The sequence below is a fragment of the Anarhichas minor genome, unplaced genomic scaffold (genome assembly GCF_050575085.1).
Source record: "Anarhichas minor isolate MPS153535 unplaced genomic scaffold, ASM5057508v1 ptg000072l, whole genome shotgun sequence".
Taxonomy (NCBI): domain Eukaryota; kingdom Metazoa; phylum Chordata; class Actinopteri; order Perciformes; family Anarhichadidae; genus Anarhichas; species Anarhichas minor.
In genome coordinates, this window is record NW_027466518.1 from 830,260 (window position 1) to 847,975 (window position 17,716).

The following is a 17,716-nucleotide window of genomic DNA, read 5'->3' on the forward strand; positions in this document are numbered from 1 at the left end:
TGTAACTGAGTAAAAAGAGAGAAAGTCGTCTTCTGTTCATCGTAAACACGGAGAACACAAACAGGAAGTAAAGGCTTTGAAATATTCCAGGTTTCTGTGCAAACCTCCAAAGATGATTTATTAAATGAACCATCGCTGCTGAATGTTTATGAAATGCTTTAATGTTACTTTGATTTCTAGAAATGTTTACTGCGTCTGTAAGAGGATTGTGTACTTTAAGAAACAACAGGTGTTTTGGGGTCATTGGTCATTTTACCTGCAGAGTAAAGTAACCAATGAATGACGCCACAGAACGTTCTCTAGTTTATCAAGTCAATAATGTTTGAAGTGGCGCTCCACTGATGTTACCTGATGTTCAGTCAGAGGTCACACCTGAGCCACTGAAGACAAATACTCGTGTTGATGCCACACAGACGTGTTGCTTGAGGCTGTTTTGATGCAGATTTTGTGCATTAGTGGCCAATCTTATGTTTGTTGCTGACAGATTTAAGAATGTGTCCTCGTTACTGTGATTAATCTTCAGAAAACAATCTGTGAACGATGTTTATTGTAACTACGCGCTGCCTCAGAAACAGTCTCGCTGTGTTTTGTTTTTGGTATTTTAGGTAAACTGAACATTTAAGATGTTTCTCTTGTTTGGTAATAAAAAATACAGTGAGAGTAAAAAACGTTAGATGTACATCATGATGTAGTACCTGCTCCTATAGCTTGAGTTAGTTATTTACACTCATTGGCATTCCTTGTACTCTGTACGATATATTTTATTTGTGACAAATTTGAACTTGAACAGGTTCTTGTCACCAAACTGCTGCCTTCCGGATTAAGAAAAGAGTGAATTGTGGGGTAATAATGTTCAGGCCGACCTCGTTAACCAGAACAATCAACATTCATCAATACTCATTCAACTGAGTCCTGCTGAGAACATCAAGAAAGAGCACAAACTCAAAAGGTGTTCCGGTCGGCTGGTCAGCTTGGTTTCTTCTCCTTTTGGTCTTCTTCTTGGTTTGTGTTTTGGTTTTTTTAGGACCTCTTCCATCGAATGGCGGAGAAGATGGTGTGCAGGAAGTAGAGCAGAGTGGCCACAAAAGACATCACCTGCAAACACACACAGAGAGATCAGAACACAGGTGGGTTCACGACTCATTAAACTCATTAAAGCTGCTGGATGAGATCTGATCTTCAAGAACAGAAGTCCCCCCCCCCCCCCCCCCACGGTGTGTAAAGAACATAATATCACAAACTTTATAACTTTTTCAGAAATTCACATTTTCTCAAAACAAACAGGTTAAGTTGGAACAATCACAAAAAGCTGTTTATTAGTGTTTTATTGAGTAACAGCATATCAGAATAGTGTAGTATATATTTAAATAGGATCTGTGTGTGTGTGTGTGTGTGTGTGTGTGTGTGTGTGTGTGTGTGTGTGTGTGTGTGTGTGTGTGTGTGTGAATTACCACTGCAGCAATCTCCAGTCGGTAGATTTTGAGAAAGCCCGATAAGGCCACAAACTGGCCTAGCTGGCCTAGCTGAAAGGTGATGTAGGCCAGCTCCACCGCTGCACTGAGGTAGAAAACCACCGCCACGAAGTGATACCCCACGTCCTGAAGAAGACACGAGGAAGAAGGAATGAAGGTTATAAACATCGCTCCTGCATGCTGCGGCCATTTTCATTGTTACATTTGAGAGAATGGTATTTTGTCCTGGATTACGCTCGCTTTCGATGTATAACAAATGCATTTAAAATAACTGCGGATGTGTGTGAATCACACACTTTTGTAGAGTTTTTGTTTTTGTTTTCGTTAGTTTTCACCAAACCTAACCAAGCAGTTTTGTAGCGTTTTGTGTTTCAAACTGTAACTGTATTCTGGGAGAAACACGTGAAGCGTTGTAAACCTGTAGCAGAGTGTAAACCTCAAGTAGACGCATGTTCCTGGTCCTGTACGCACACAGCTCACCCCGACGTGAAAGCAAAATAAGGGTTTTATTAGTACAATCACTCGTGCAAATTGGTGAAAACTAATTATTTTCTTCCTAAAAATGCCGGTGTTTATCTCAACACAAAAAGGATACAGGTTAATCCACAACTCGTTGCACAACATAATCCACAACACCACCATGCGGCTCCAAAGTGACGGCACATTACATAACATTCAAAGTAGAAACACTTCTGATTAAAGTTCAACATGTAAACGCTAATAAATAATATTTTACTGCAAATTGAATTAGGCTCTTAAAATACGTTTCCTTCAAAACTTAATTTAGAATGCAGTTCAGTTTAATGGGAACGTTGCACATGTTGATGTAAAGTTGGCCATCGATCTAAATGGCAGATAAGCGGCGGTGGGCGTGTCTCACCAGGGAGGGCCAGATGCTGCCCTGATTGGCTCCGCAGAGGAAGATGAAGAACCAGACCGTCGTCACCACGAAGCAGAAGACGGACACGAACATCACCCAGCCCACAGGGTTGGGTGATGGAAACAAGTCAGTCGACGCCACCAGCATCCACACCAAACCTCCGGACACCTGCAGGGTCACACAGGTGAGGGGGGGGGGAGAGGAAGAGGGTCGGATATCAAATTTAGTTTCACATGATAATGTAGAATAACAAGGATTAGATACCGGATGTTCTTACTTTGTAAACCTCGTCATCATTCAGTTCTTTAACTTGAATAAATAAAGTTTTTTCACAATACCTGTGTCTTTAGCTGCTGAATGCTCCACTGTGAGCATTTTCGGATCAGAGGAACTTTTTCGTAGTTTTAAGAATTTTGTTCGTAGAACCCCAATTATTATTGTTTCCGCAGAGCAAGAACAAGGAAAGATTGTTAGCCATTTTTAGTGACTTTTTTTAGCTCTTATTTCAGAGTAGATCCTCTCCAAGAACAAGCGATGTAGGTGTACCGGGATTGGTCGAACACATGAGCCAATGCTGCTCCTGCAAACGGCTTTTTTAAAAACCTATTAGCCGTGTAAACAACGGGCAATACAAAGCCACATACTGTATAAAACATGGACGTGACGTCACCCAGAGGTTTCTGAGGAGCCATTGTGAAGCTCTAACAAGACAGTTAGCAGCTAGCCACCTGTCACTCAAAGAGGCCACGCCCTCAATTATGCCTAACTTTAAATGTAAAAAAATGTAAACGTGTGAGTTTCATAAAAATGTACCCCGTACAGTTGTGATGAACGGCTATATAAGCTACAGAGACCAAAACTGAGATTTGTAGGTCGCCATCTTGGAATACGGCTGTCGCCATCTTTGCTTTTTCGCAGCCGATAAACGGAAGTGACCATATAGAGACCTGTCAATCACCGTGTAGCCCCGCCCTAAAACATCCCCTGCTTTATGGTCTGTTTGACTCTAAATGGACCATAATGTACTAAATGAACATCATGCTGTATTGAAGAAGACTTGAAACTAGAGATTGAGACCATAAACTCATGTTTACAATGTTTACTGAGGTAATAAATCAAGAGAGAAGTAGAGTCATTTTCTCATAGACTTCTATACAACCAGAGGAGTCGCCCCCTGGTGGACACTAGAGAGAATGCAGGTTTAACACTTGAATCATCGGCTTCACTTCTCAGAAGCGGAGGCGGAGGTTGTCTCCTGATTAATACTGGTAGTCACAGTCAGAGTGTAGACTCGCTGTCGGAGGGTTTGATAACCCACTTCCTCTTTCTGCTCATTGGTTTTGGATGACACACAACATGGCGGACCCTCCACGCAAAACATGCAAACGGAGTGGAAGAGTGGAAGGAGACGACGTAGGGGACAGATTGGAATTGTGCCAAACATAATGTTGTCCCTCTTGGGTGTACTTACAGTCTTTTCTCTCTCTCCTCCTTTGACAAACATTCTGCAAACATTGTTTGACATCTAGATGGAACCATTTGTTTTTGTGATAAAAGCCGCTCGCGTGTTGATTTTCATGACGCAGCAAGACTTTCTCCTTGAATAAATTGAAAAAAGGGTCTATTGTGTCCTAACTTTGATTGTTCTCCGGTTAAGGGCTCCACGCACACACACAGACCTCACGGGTGTCCTCACGGCTCAGTCAATCAGCATTAAGCCCTCATGTGCATCAGGTGTGCAGGAGCAGACACGTTCAGACCCACACAAGCAGCTTTGTCTTCTAGAGAGGACATTTACTGCAGCAGCAAACAAACGCTGTCATCCTCTCATCAATCAGAACTGAACACATGAACTCACGGCAAACCAAACAAAAGGCCCTCTCCTCTGTTCATAGCACTCGTGAGATAATCAGGGTTATGTTATATAACAGCTCTTTATCTGACTCTATGGAGGACATGTTTTAAATTTGGTTGGTTTTCTGATTAGTTTGGACATATTATGTGGGATTCTTTAAAAACAAAAACATAGACATGTAATACTTTAACAGTCACACCTTTAGTAACATAAGTAAACAGGATTATACTTGTTTCTCTCAGCTGAGTCAACATGTGAGTTCAAAGTCAGGACATGTCTATTCATAATCCAGCTGACCAAAATTCAACATGACCACATCAAGAAGAATCAAAGCAACCAGCAGCAGGTGGATCAGATATGTATTCTACACAGACACATTCATTCAACCGCTAACTCTGATGTTCACCTCGAATGTCCCCTTTAAACAATGAGGTTTTCTGATTGTTGTACCGACTGATTTATTTCTTCAAAACAAGTCGATGCGTCATTATCTCAGAGACGTCTACATGTGTACATGTGGATTTTATTTTGGAAACTTTGAAACTGTGACAAGAATTTCAAATGAAGTTCTGTGGTTTAAATAAAGTTTGAGTCAAATGGTTTCTTTTTATATGATCAATGTATTATTTTATGTTTAAAGTAATGCTACCGATGACTCTTACTTTGAAATATGTATATTTGTCAAACCACATTTGTTTTAAATGTCTTGGGATATATGAAGCTTTTCATAATGTTTATGAATGAAAAACATGCTAAACTATCTCTTCTGGTTCAAAAAGAGTTTGACCGGGTTTATTCAGAAAAACCCCCGAGGTTATATTCAAGATAGTTTTCCTTCTTTTGAATTTGTACAAAAAAATCAACTCCGTTAGCATGTTAGCGGTAGCAGCTACAGTAGCATGTATGCTTTTTTTTAAAGCTCTGTAATTGTTTTCACACAGTTTTAGCAATGAAAACAGGACAGATTATTATGATTATATCAGAAGTCTCGACTCTTAAACTCAAGCCTCCGATGGGAGAAAGCGCCGTTAGCCAAACACCTGAAAGAGCTCGAGCACAATGACGAGAAACAGAGGAGAGCAAACACGGTCCATTACTGTGAAACATTATCAGCCTTATGTCTACTACTCTTATCTTCACCAGAGGAACTCTACACCTTCATTTACATTCCAGGGGAGAGAGAATTGGAATGCAGCCCATTCAAATAAATATCTCTCTTTCTCTCTGGCAGGTGGCTCCGAAATGTTTGAGTCAAAATGTTGATTCACGTGTTCAAAACAATGTTCGTCACAAACCAATAAGAGACATTTTTATCTCCACAATTTATTCAAATCATTGTTGTTAATGCACTGATCAATCAATTAGCTTCAATAACTCGTCTTCTTTCAGACTCGAGGAAATAAAACATTTATTTTATTACTTTCTCTGTTTGTAGATTTATCTTAAATTCACCAAAAGTTACCATTTAATAATGACTCATTTGCATATTTAAACATAACATTTCAGTAAACATGTAACACAATAAATACTGATCTTAATGTGAGTGATGAAGTGGTGAAGTTTCATGGTGATATCTATGAGGTCATGTTGTGACCCTATTCACCTGTAGAGTCTTCTTAATGTGAGTGATGAAGTGGTGAAGTTTCATGGTGATATCTGTGAGGTCATGTTGTGACTCTATTCACCTGTAGAGTCTTCTTAATGTGAGTGATGAAGTGGTGAAGTTTCATGGTGATATCTATGAGGTCATGTTGTGACCCTATTCACCTGTAGAGTCTCTTAATGTGAGTGATGAAGTGGTGAAGTTTCATGGTGATATCTGTGAGGTCATGTTGTGACCCTATTCACCTTTAGAGTCTCTTAATGTGAGTGATGAAGTGGTGAAGTTTCATGGTGATATCTATGAGTTCATGTTGTGACCCTATTCACCTGTAGAGTCTTCTTAATGTGAGTGATGAAGTGGTGAAGTTTCATGGTGATATCTGTGAGGTCATGTTGTGACCCTATTCACCTTTAGAGTCTCTTAATGTGAGTGATGAAGTGGTGAAGTTTCATGGTGATATCTATGAGTTCATGTTGTGACCCTATTCACCTGTAGAGTCTTCTTAATGTGAGTGATGAAGTGGTGAAGTTTCATGGTGATATCTGTGAGGTCATGTTGTGACCCTATTCACCTGTAGAGTCTTCTTAGTGTGAGTGATGAAGTGGTGAAGTTTCATGGTGATATCTATGAGGTCATGTTGTGACCCTATTTACCTGTAGAGTCTTCTTAATGTGAGTGATGAAGTGGTGAAGTTTCATGGTGATATCTATGAGTTCATGTTGTGACCCTATTCACCTGTAGAGTCTTCTTAGTGTGAGTGATGAAGTGGTGAAGTTTCATGGTGATATCTATGAGGTCATGTTGTGACCCTATTCACCTGTAGAGTATTCTTAATGTGAGTGATGAAGTGGTGAAGTTTCATGGTGATATCTATGAGGTCATGTTGTGACCCTATTCACCTGTAGAGTCTTCTTAATGTGAGTGATGAAGTGGTGAAGTTTCATGGTGATATCTGTGAGTTCATGTTGTGACCCTATTCACCTGTAGAGTCTTCTTAATGTGAGTGATGAAGTGGTGAAGTTTCATGGTGATATCTGTGAGTTCATGTTGTGACCCTATTCACCTGTAGAGTCTTCTTAATGTGAGTGATGAAGTGGTGAAGTTTCATGGTGATATCTATGAGTTCATGTTGTGACCCTATTCACCTGTAGAGTCTTCTTAATGTGAGTGATGAAGTGGTGAAGTTTGATGGTGATGTCTGTGAGTTCATGTTGTGACCCTATTCACCTGTAGAGTCTTCTTAATGTGAGTGATGAAGTGGTGAAGTTTCATGGTGATATCTGTGAGTTCATGTTGTGACCCTATTCACCTCTAGAGTCTTCTTAATGTGAGTGATGAAGTGGTGAAGTTTCATGGTGATATCTGTGAGTTAATGTTGTGACCCTATTCACCTGTAGTCTTCTTAATGTGAGTGATGAAGTGGTGAAGTTTCATGGTGATATCTGTGAGTTCATGTTGTGACTCTATTCACCTGTAGAGTCTTCTTAATGTGAGTGATGAAGTGGTGAAGTTTCATGGTGATATCTATGAGTTCATGTTGTGACCCTATTCACCTGTAGAGTATTCTTAATGTGAGTGATGAAGTGGTGAAGTTTCATGGTGATATCTGTGAGGTCATGTTGTGACCCTATTCACCTGTAGATTCTTCTTAATGTGAGTGATGAAGTGGTGAAGTGTCATGGTGATATCTGTGAGTTCATGTTGTGACTATTCACCTGTAGAGTCTTCTTAATGTGAGTGATGAAGTGGTGAAGTTTCATGGTGATGTCTATGAGTTCATGTTGTGACCCTATTCACCTGTAGAGTCTTCTTACTTTGAGTGATGAAGTGGTGAAGTTTCATGGTGATATCTGTGAGGTCATGTTGTGACCCTATTCACATGTAGAGTCTTCTTAATGTGAGTGATGAAGTGGTGAAGTTTCATGGTGATATCTATGAGTTCATGTTGTGACCCTATTCACCTGTAGAGTATTATGTGAGTGATGAAGTGGTGAAGTTTGATGGTGATATCTGTGAGGTCATGTTGTGACTCTATTCACCTGTAGATTCTTCTTAATGTGAGTGATGAAGTGGTGAAGTTTCATGGTGATATCTGTGAGTTCATGTTGTGACTCTATTCACCTGTAGAGTCTTCTTAATGTGAGTGATGAAGTGTTGAAGTTTCATGGTGATATCCATGAGTTCATGTTGTGACCCTATTCACCTGTAGAGTATTCTTAATGTGAGTGATGAAGTGGTGAAGTGTGATGGTGATATCTGTGAGGTCATGTTGTGACTCTATTCACCTGTAGAGTCTTCTTAATGTGAGTGATGAAGTGGTGAAGTTTGATGGTGATATCCATGAGTTCATGTTGTGACCCTATTCACCTGTAGATTCTTCTTAATGTGAGTGATGAAGTGGTGAAGTTTGATGGTGATATCTGTGAGTTCATGTTGTGACTCTATTCACCTGTAGAGTCTTCTTAATGTGAGTGATGAAGTGGTGAAGTTTGATGGTGATATCTATGAGTTCATGTTGTGACCCTATTCACCTATAGAGTCTTCTTAATGTGAGTGATGAAGTGGTGAAGTTTGATGGTGATATCTATGAGTTCATGTTGTGACTCTATTCACCTGTAGAGTCTTCTTAATGTGAGTGATGAAGTGGTGAAGTTTGATGGTGATATCTATGAGTTCATGTTGTGACCCTATTCACCTGTAGAGTATTCTTAATGTGAGTGATGAAGTGGTGAAGTGTGATGGTGATATCTGTGAGGTCATGTTGTGACCCTATTCACCTGTAGATTCTTCTTAATGTGAGTGATGAAGTGGTGAAGTTTGATGGTGATGTCTGTGAGTTCATGTTGTGACCCTATTCACCTGTAGAGTCTTCTTAATGTGAGTGATGAAGTGGTGAAGTTTGATGGTGATATCTATGAGTTCATGTTGTGACCCTATTCACCTGTAGAGTATTCTTAATGTGAGTGATGAAGTGGTGAAGTTTGATGGTGATATCTATGAGTTCATGTTGTGACTCTATTCACCTGTAGAGTCTTCTTAATGTGAGTGATGAAGTGATGAAGTTTGATGGTGATATCTGTGAGGTCATGTTGTGACTCTATTCACCTGTAGAGTCTCTTAATGTGAGTGATGAAGTGGTGAAGTTTCATGGTGATATCTGTGAGGTCATGTTGTGACTCTATTCACCTGTAGAGTCTTCTTAATGTGAGTGATGAAGTGGTGAAGTTTCATGGTGATATCTGTGAGTTCATGTTGTGACTCTATTCACCTGTAGAGTCTTCTTAATGTGAGTGATGAAGTGGTGAAGTTTCATGGTGATATCTGTGAGGTCATGTTGTGACTCTATTCACCTGTAGAGTCTTCTTAATGTGAGTGATGAAGTGGTGAAGTTTCATGGTGATATCTGTGAGTTCATGTTGTGACTCTATTCACCTGTAGAGTCTTCTTAATGTGAGTGATGAAGTGGTGAAGTTTCATGGTGATATCTATGAGTTCATGTTGTGACCCTATTCACCTGTAGAGTATTCTTAATGTGAGTGATGAAGTGGTGAAGTTTCATGGTGATATCTGTGAGGTCATGTTGTGACCCTATTCACCTGTAGATTCTTCTTAATGTGAGTGATGAAGTGGTGAAGTGTCATGGTGATATCTGTGAGTTCATGTTGTGACTATTCACCTGTAGAGTCTTCTTAATGTGAGTGATGAAGTGGTGAAGTTTCATGGTGATGTCTATGAGTTCATGTTGTGACCCTATTCACCTGTAGAGTCTTCTTACTTTGAGTGATGAAGTGGTGAAGTTTCATGGTGATATCTGTGAGGTCATGTTGTGACCCTATTCACATGTAGAGTCTTCTTAATGTGAGTGATGAAGTGGTGAAGTTTCATGGTGATATCTATGAGTTCATGTTGTGACCCTATTCACCTGTAGAGTATTATGTGAGTGATGAAGTGGTGAAGTTTGATGGTGATATCTGTGAGGTCATGTTGTGACTCTATTCACCTGTAGATTCTTCTTAATGTGAGTGATGAAGTGGTGAAGTTTCATGGTGATATCTGTGAGTTCATGTTGTGACTCTATTCACCTGTAGAGTCTTCTTAATGTGAGTGATGAAGTGGTGAAGTTTGATGGTGATATCCATGAGTTCATGTTGTGACCCTATTCACCTGTAGAGTATTCTTAATGTGAGTGATGAAGTGGTGAAGTGTGATGGTGATATCTGTGAGGTCATGTTGTGACTCTATTCACCTGTAGAGTCTTCTTAATGTGAGTGATGAAGTGGTGAAGTTTGATGGTGATATCCATGAGTTCATGTTGTGACCCTATTCACCTGTAGATTCTTCTTAATGTGAGTGATGAAGTGGTGAAGTTTGATGGTGATATCTGTGAGTTCATGTTGTGACTCTATTCACCTGTAGAGTCTTCTTAATGTGAGTGATGAAGTGGTGAAGTTTGATGGTGATATCTATGAGTTCATGTTGTGACCCTATTCACCTATAGAGTCTTCTTAATGTGAGTGATGAAGTGGTGAAGTTTGATGGTGATATCTATGAGTTCATGTTGTGACTCTATTCACCTGTAGAGTCTTCTTAATGTGAGTGATGAAGTGGTGAAGTTTGATGGTGATATCTATGAGTTCATGTTGTGACCCTATTCACCTGTAGAGTATTCTTAATGTGAGTGATGAAGTGGTGAAGTGTGATGGTGATATCTGTGAGGTCATGTTGTGACCCTATTCACCTGTAGATTCTTCTTAATGTGAGTGATGAAGTGGTGAAGTTTGATGGTGATGTCTGTGAGTTCATGTTGTGACCCTATTCACCTGTAGAGTCTTCTTAATGTGAGTGATGAAGTGGTGAAGTTTGATGGTGATATCTATGAGTTCATGTTGTGACCCTATTCACCTGTAGAGTATTCTTAATGTGAGTGATGAAGTGGTGAAGTTTGATGGTGATATCTATGAGTTCATGTTGTGACTCTATTCACCTGTAGAGTCTTCTTAATGTGAGTGATGAAGTGATGAAGTTTGATGGTGATATCTGTGAGGTCATGTTGTGACTCTATTCACCTGTAGAGTCTCTTAATGTGAGTGATGAAGTGGTGAAGTTTCATGGTGATATCTGTGAGGTCATGTTGTGACTCTATTCACCTGTAGAGTCTTCTTAATGTGAGTGATGAAGTGGTGAAGTTTCATGGTGATATCTGTGAGTTCATGTTGTGACTCTATTCACCTGTAGAGTCTTCTTAATGTGAGTGATGAAGTGGTGAAGTTTCATGGTGATATCTGTGAGGTCATGTTGTGACTCTATTCACCTGTAGAGTCTTCTTAATGTGAGTGATGAAGTGGTGAAGTTTCATGGTGATATCTGTGAGGTCATGTTGTGACCCTATTCACCTGTAGAGTCTTCTTAATGTGAGTGATGAAGTGGTGAAGTTTGATGGTGATATCTATGAGTTCATGTTGTGACCCTATTCACCTGTAGAGTATTCTTAATGTGAGTGATGAAGTGGTGAAGTTTGATGGTGATATCTATGAGTTCATGTTGTGACTCTATTCACCTGTAGATTCTTCTTAATGTGAGTGATGAAGTGGTGAAGTTTGATGGTGATGTCTGTGAGTTCATGTTGTGACCCTATTCACCTGTAGAGTCTTCTTAATGTGAGTGATGAAGTGGTGAAGTTTGATGGTGATATCTATGAGTTCATGTTGTGACCCTATTCACCTGTAGAGTATTCTTAATGTGAGTGATGAAGTGGTGAAGTTTGATGGTGATATCTATGAGTTCATGTTGTGACTCTATTCACCTGTAGAGTCTTCTTAATGTGAGTGATGAAGTGGTGAAGTTTCATGGTGATATCTGTGAGGTCATGTTGTGACTCTATTCACCTGTAGAGTCTTCTTAATGTGAGCTTCTTGCTACATTGTTACCGTCTGGTCTCCTAAAACGTAAAACATACGATGTAACAGTCAGATACGTTTCCAGCGAAACGTATCTCCTCATGTGTGAGTCCACATGAGGAGGAGGAGTCAAACTAACAGACTTTCACCCAGGAGACCGTTGTTTGTGTCCCATGTGGAACCAAGTCAACGTTCACTTATCACCGTAGCTTAAGTAATTAAACAAATGCAGTCATTTTGAGCCAAAACAAGATGTTTTAACGAAACTTAACCACGTAATTTAATTCCGTGTTTGTTTTGTTAACCACGTGTTGAGAATGACATTAGTTGTATGCGAATGACTCATTACACACACTTTTAATTGTTTATTTTTATAAAGTCTTTGTATCGAGAGAAAATATATATTTTTGCATTTTAGAAGAATTATTGATGTATTACAGTAAAGCTACAGCGTCACACACCTCTGATAGAATACTTGAATATATACTGACATCTGTCAAAATGTCTGTTCATAACTTCTGCTTCTCCGTTTGCTGCTAAAAACCTGTTCTGGTTGCTGTTTTCCGGTCGCGTTGGCAACCTGTGATAGGTCCTTTTGGGAACAACAAACCGACTGGTTGCCAAGTTTTCTCTCAACGACACGACATTACACGTCATTAATAGAAAATATTTTTAAAAGGTTTATGTGATGACATTAGCGGATAATGCTGGCCGGTCCATTTCCATCCAAACTATGTGTTTTAAATTTGCCTGTGAACCAAAATCATACATATATTTCACATTTCCATAAGCCTTTTCATTACGTGTGTCCACAGTAAACAGGAGGGATCTGATCACTCTCTGATGTTTGCTGCCGTGTGGAGTGGGATATCCATCAGAAGATTTGATCTGTTGTGTGTGTGGACGGCCGAGTGTTTCATCAGGTCGGTCTGAGTATAACGAGGCACAAAGAAGTGAGTGTCTGTGTGGGAGTTCAGGTCTGACTCAACGCCCTGTTTGTCTGTAATGTGTATACTAGCCATCATCGTGTGTGTGTGTGTGTGTGTGTGTGTGTGTGTGTGTGTGTGTGTGTGTGTGTGTGTGTGTGTGTGTGTGTGTGTGTGTGTGTGTGTGTTAGGATTAGTGTGATGATGATGATGATAATGATGATGAAGTGGCAGAAACAAGATCCTAATATCTAAATAGTGCCGAATCGAGTGAGTTAGCAATGACAGGCGGATAAAAGAGAGATTTAAAAAGTCTCAGATGGGTAAAGATGGAGAGAATAAAAAAATGAAAGATATCAAGATGAGCAGAAACTCACAAACTCTGGGATGAAGAAGAAGTCAGGAATGGAGGTGAAGATTCTGCCGCCTGAGGGCAGGACATCACCCAAGGTGGTGGAGGCCATAGTCCAGAGCACTGTGTGTGTGTGTGTGTGTGTGTGTGTGTGGTTTTCTCCCAGAATGAGATGTGTAACTGGTTTTAATCTGCCTTTTAAAGGCTGTCTCTTCCTCCTCCCCTCCCCTTCCTCTGCTGGAAACTTCCAGTTCGACAGGTGCTTTTGTTTGTGCAGGCTGTGTGTCTGCCCACATGTTTATAGCGTGTGTGTGTGTGTGCGTGTGTGTGTGTGTGTGCGTGCGTGCGTGTGTTTAAATGGCAACCACCCATTTACACGAAAAAAAGTGATTGTGAGGCAACTAATGGAGCATTTATGTGGGATGTAAGAGGAGCTTCCTCCAGAAGATACGCTGTTGTTCCCTGTGTGAAGCAAGAAGTCAACGTTGATTGACGTAAATTCAGCATTTCTGTAGTTATTTTAACCCAAACAACGATCTTTTTCAAAACCTAACTAAGTAGTTTAGTTGTCTAAACCTAACTAAGTAGTTTAGTTGTGTAAACCTAACTAAGTAGTTTAGTTGTCTAAACCTAACTAAGTAGTTTAGTTGTCTAACCCTAACTAAGTAGTTTAGTTGTCTAACCCTAACTAAGTAGTTTAGTTGTCTAAACCTAACTAAGTAGTTTAGTTGTCTAACCCTAACTAAGTAGTTTAGTTGTCTAGCCCTAACTAAGTAGTTTAGTTGTCTAAACCTAACTAAGTAGTTTAGTTGTCTAACCCTAACTAAGTAGTTTAGTTGTCTAAACCTAAGTAGTTTAGTTGTCTAACCCTAACTAAGTAGTTTAGTTGTCTAACCCTTACTAAGTAGTTTAGTTGTCTAACCCTAACTAAGTAGTTTAGTTGTCTAAACCTAACTAAGTAGTTTAGTTGTCTAAACCTAACTAAGTAGTTTAGTTGTCTAACCCTTACTAAGTAGTTTAGTTGTCTAACCCTAACTAAGTAGTTTAGTTGTCTAACCCTTACTAAGTAGTTTAGTTGTCTAACCCTAACTAAGTAGTTTAGTTGTCTAACCCTTACTAAGTAGTTTAGTTGTCTAACCCTTACTAAGTAGTTTAGTTGTCTAACCCTAACTAAGTAGTTTAGTTGTCTAACCCTTACTAAGTAGTTTAGTTGTCTAACCCTTACTAAGTAGTTTAGTTGTCTAACCCTAACTAAGTAGTTTAGTTGTCTAACCCTAACTAAGTAGTTTAGTTGTCTAACCCTTACTAAGTAGTTTAGTTGTCTAACCCTTACTAAGTAGTTTAGTTGTCTAACCCTAACTAAGTAGTTTAGTTGTCTAACCCTTACTAAGTAGTTTAGTTGTCTAACCCTTACTAAGTAGTTTAGTTGTCTAACCCTAACTAAGTAGTTTAGTTGTCTAACCCTAACTAAGTAGTTTAGTTGTCTAACCCTTACTAAGTAGTTTAGTTGTCTAACCCTTACTAAGTAGTTTAGTTGTCTAACCCTTACTAAGTAGTTTAGTTGTCTAACCCTAACTAAGTAGTTTAGTTGTCTAACCCTTACTAAGTAGTTTAGTTGTCTAACCCTAACTAAGTAGTTTAGTTGTCTAACCCTTACTAAGTAGTTTAGTTGTCTAACCCTTACTAAGTAGTTTAGTTGTCTAACCCTAACTAAGTAGTTTAGTTGTCTCAACCTAACTAAGTAGTTTAGTTGTCTCAACCTAACTAGGTAGTTTAGTTGTCTAAAGGCTTGTGCTCCTGCAGGAGCTGCATCTAGCAGCACAAAGTTGTTTAATCATAATCTCATCTTTTTTATTTTCAGCCTGCACTTGAATGAAATTATAAACTAAAATTGTATTTTTTATAATTTTATTTTAAGTTTTTTATGATGTTTTAAAAACCTTTTAACTCTTTATCAGCTAAATGTACATTTTTTAGATTTTGGAGTGTTTGTTTAAGGCCGAGATAAATGGAGGAGGGAAGGTTTCGGTTTGGTTTCTAGGAGGATGGGTGAGGACAAACATGCAGGTGAAGTGGTTTCGGAGAGAGAGGAAGGGAGCGGCTGGATTAAAATTGATCAGCTGTTCAACTGCAGTTTTACAGAAAATAACTGATCTAACCTGCAGGAAGTTACTGGTCCAACACACAACATGCACACACACATTTATGTTACATTTAACATACTGTACGTCAGTTTTGTACTGTGTGTGACAGCTTTCATATTAACAATAAGACACTTGTACTTCTGTATAAATAGTTTTTTATGTACTTTTGTTGTACTTTAGAGGAGAAAAAAATAAGTGTTTTACTGGAGACAACGAGCTACAACTCGACATCAGAAAGATAAAGAAGGTGTGTTTGAGGTTCGTTACTGGCTGACTGCCTTCAGATTTGAGCTAACGGGCCTTTTTAAAAAGGAACCACAGAGCAGTGAGTCATCCTGTAAAAGCAGCTTTCACGTTGCTTTGCTCTGCAGTCACGCCTTGAGTCAACCTCTTAAGGCTTAAGGTCAGCGAGGTCTGGAGATCCTCCTCTGTGGTTGTGGAGATAAAGGTCAGCGACAACAACCAGAGGTCTGATAGGAGGAGGAGCTTGTTCTCCTGATGAGGCAGCCAGTTTAAACACTTTGGAACAAAAAGCAGAAATGTCTTTTATTTTGTTAAGTTTATTCAGCTGTATTTATTCTGCTTGGAGGGATAGCCAGTTAGATGACCACGCCTTCCTTTGATTTAATTAGCATTAATATGCTGATGAAGTAATCTTCACTGATTAAAACTTGTCTTGTGAGTTCTAAAGCAAACAGCCAGGATGTGTCTTTAGAAATGAACATATCAGCATTAATGCTGAACTCATATCTTCATCTATTTTTGTTTTATCTGTACATGTACAAATATTTACTTATTTACTTATTCATTCAAATAACAAGTGATTCTTAATAAACATAAATTCTAAATGACCTTAAATTATATATTTATAATGTGTTCTGTGCTTTCATTTGTTTGATTACAAGAAAACAGGGAAATGAAAAAAACATGGGATTTCTACTGTTACCAAGTTTTACATTATATATATATATATATATATTTTACACCACGCTTCATAGTTTATACACACAAATAAAATGATGGTTCCTGAAATGTTTGGAGATTCTGTTTTAACAACATTTTGAACCAGTTTCCTGTTTCAAACCTGTTTTTCTTTAGTGTACGTTGTGTTCAGAGAGACACACCTTAGACAACTTCCTCCACTGTGGATCTGGTTACAACACACACACACACACACACACACACTTCCATGGGAACCCCTTGTCAGCTCTGTCAAAATAGAAAAGGCTGCTTGCCAGCGTCAGGTGTCGTTACACACACACACACACACACACACACACACACACACAATGATAAAGAATGCATTGTCTTTTAAATCCTCAATGTTAAAAAGCACACATTTGTTATCCATTTAAAAAAACACAAATATATATTCCTGCTGGTTCCAGGTGATCTGACCTCTGACCTCAGGAGACACACATGCTTTACCAACATTAAACATCCTTCATGTCCGAAAACAGAATCCTCGAGAGTTCATTCTGACACAAACACGACTAAACTTCCAAAGGTATGTCATTTTATTAATTTTATTCTTTCCATAACTTGTAATGAATGTTTACTCATTTAAACAAAAAACAGCCCACGGCTTCCTGGATCATCTTTCCAGCTCCGGTCTCTAACTATTTCCTGGAAACTCCCACTTTCCTGCTCTCCTTCCTCCTCCTCCTCCTCCTCCTCCTCCTCCTCCTCCTCAGACACAAAGGTCCTCCTGTGGCACAAAGAGGAGGAGGTGAGAGGTTTTCTGTCTGTGGTTGAGTCTCATTCCTCCACCTTCAGCTTCATATTCAGAGATGATCAGATGTTCACGTCTCATTCAGGAATGTTTCCTGCTCATTCTTCACCATTTAAAGGGTCATTAAGTGATTAAGTGAACAAATTAATTTCTCTTCAGGACAAAAAGCACTTGATGATTAAGTCAATCAAGTCATTGATAAGAAAAACTATTTTATAACAAACTTCTAGTCAGTGAAGAACATTTTGTATTTGACATTTTATAGACATAAAGATTTATTGATAGATTTAAGTTTTTAAATGTCATTAATGTCATTAATGATGAAAATCATTGTTTTAGTGAAAATGGAACTTGTGAGACGGATGCTAATGCTAATGCTAATGCTTTGAGACACAAGCTGCTCGTTTCACATTTGCTCACTTTAACTGCAGCAAGTGCATCTTATTGTAAACCGATATTTGAGCTCTGCTGAGTTTTGTTGTTTATTTGAATTGTTGATTTTATTAATGTATTACTAATGCTTATTGTATGTTTCATTGCTAATCTTTTGTCATGTAAAATAAAATGCATTATTATTATTATTGATCAGTAACATCAGCATCTTTATGTCATGCTGTTAATTTATATTTAATTTTTTTTGTTCCATCTCCATCTGCCTAATTATTTAAATTGTTTTATTTATTTAAACCTTTATTTAACCAGGTGAGTCCCATTGAGATTAAAAATCTCTTTTTCAAAGGAGACCTGGGCGAGACAGACATAAGAAGCACATGGTTACAGACAGGAAACAGAACAAGACAAGTTAAAAGAAACTCAAAGTTAAAGTCACGTAACCGAGTTCATTTAAAAAACTGA

General features: G+C 38.8%; 1 protein-coding gene across 1 annotated transcript; it reads right to left on the reverse strand.

Annotated features, from left to right (window-relative positions):
- Window positions 1-1,020: 1,020 nt before the first annotated feature.
- Window positions 1,021-13,097, reverse strand: LOC142935205 (myelin and lymphocyte protein-like). Its single transcript, XM_076079410.1, has 4 exons — window positions 13,011-13,097; window positions 2,353-2,520; window positions 1,452-1,598; window positions 1,021-1,095 (listed from the first exon to the last, which is right to left on the reverse strand). Exons 1-4 carry the CDS (start codon window positions 13,095-13,097, stop codon window positions 1,021-1,023), a joined length of 477 nt encoding a protein of 158 aa, XP_075935525.1.
- Between the last annotated feature and the right edge of the window lie 4,619 nt (window positions 13,098-17,716).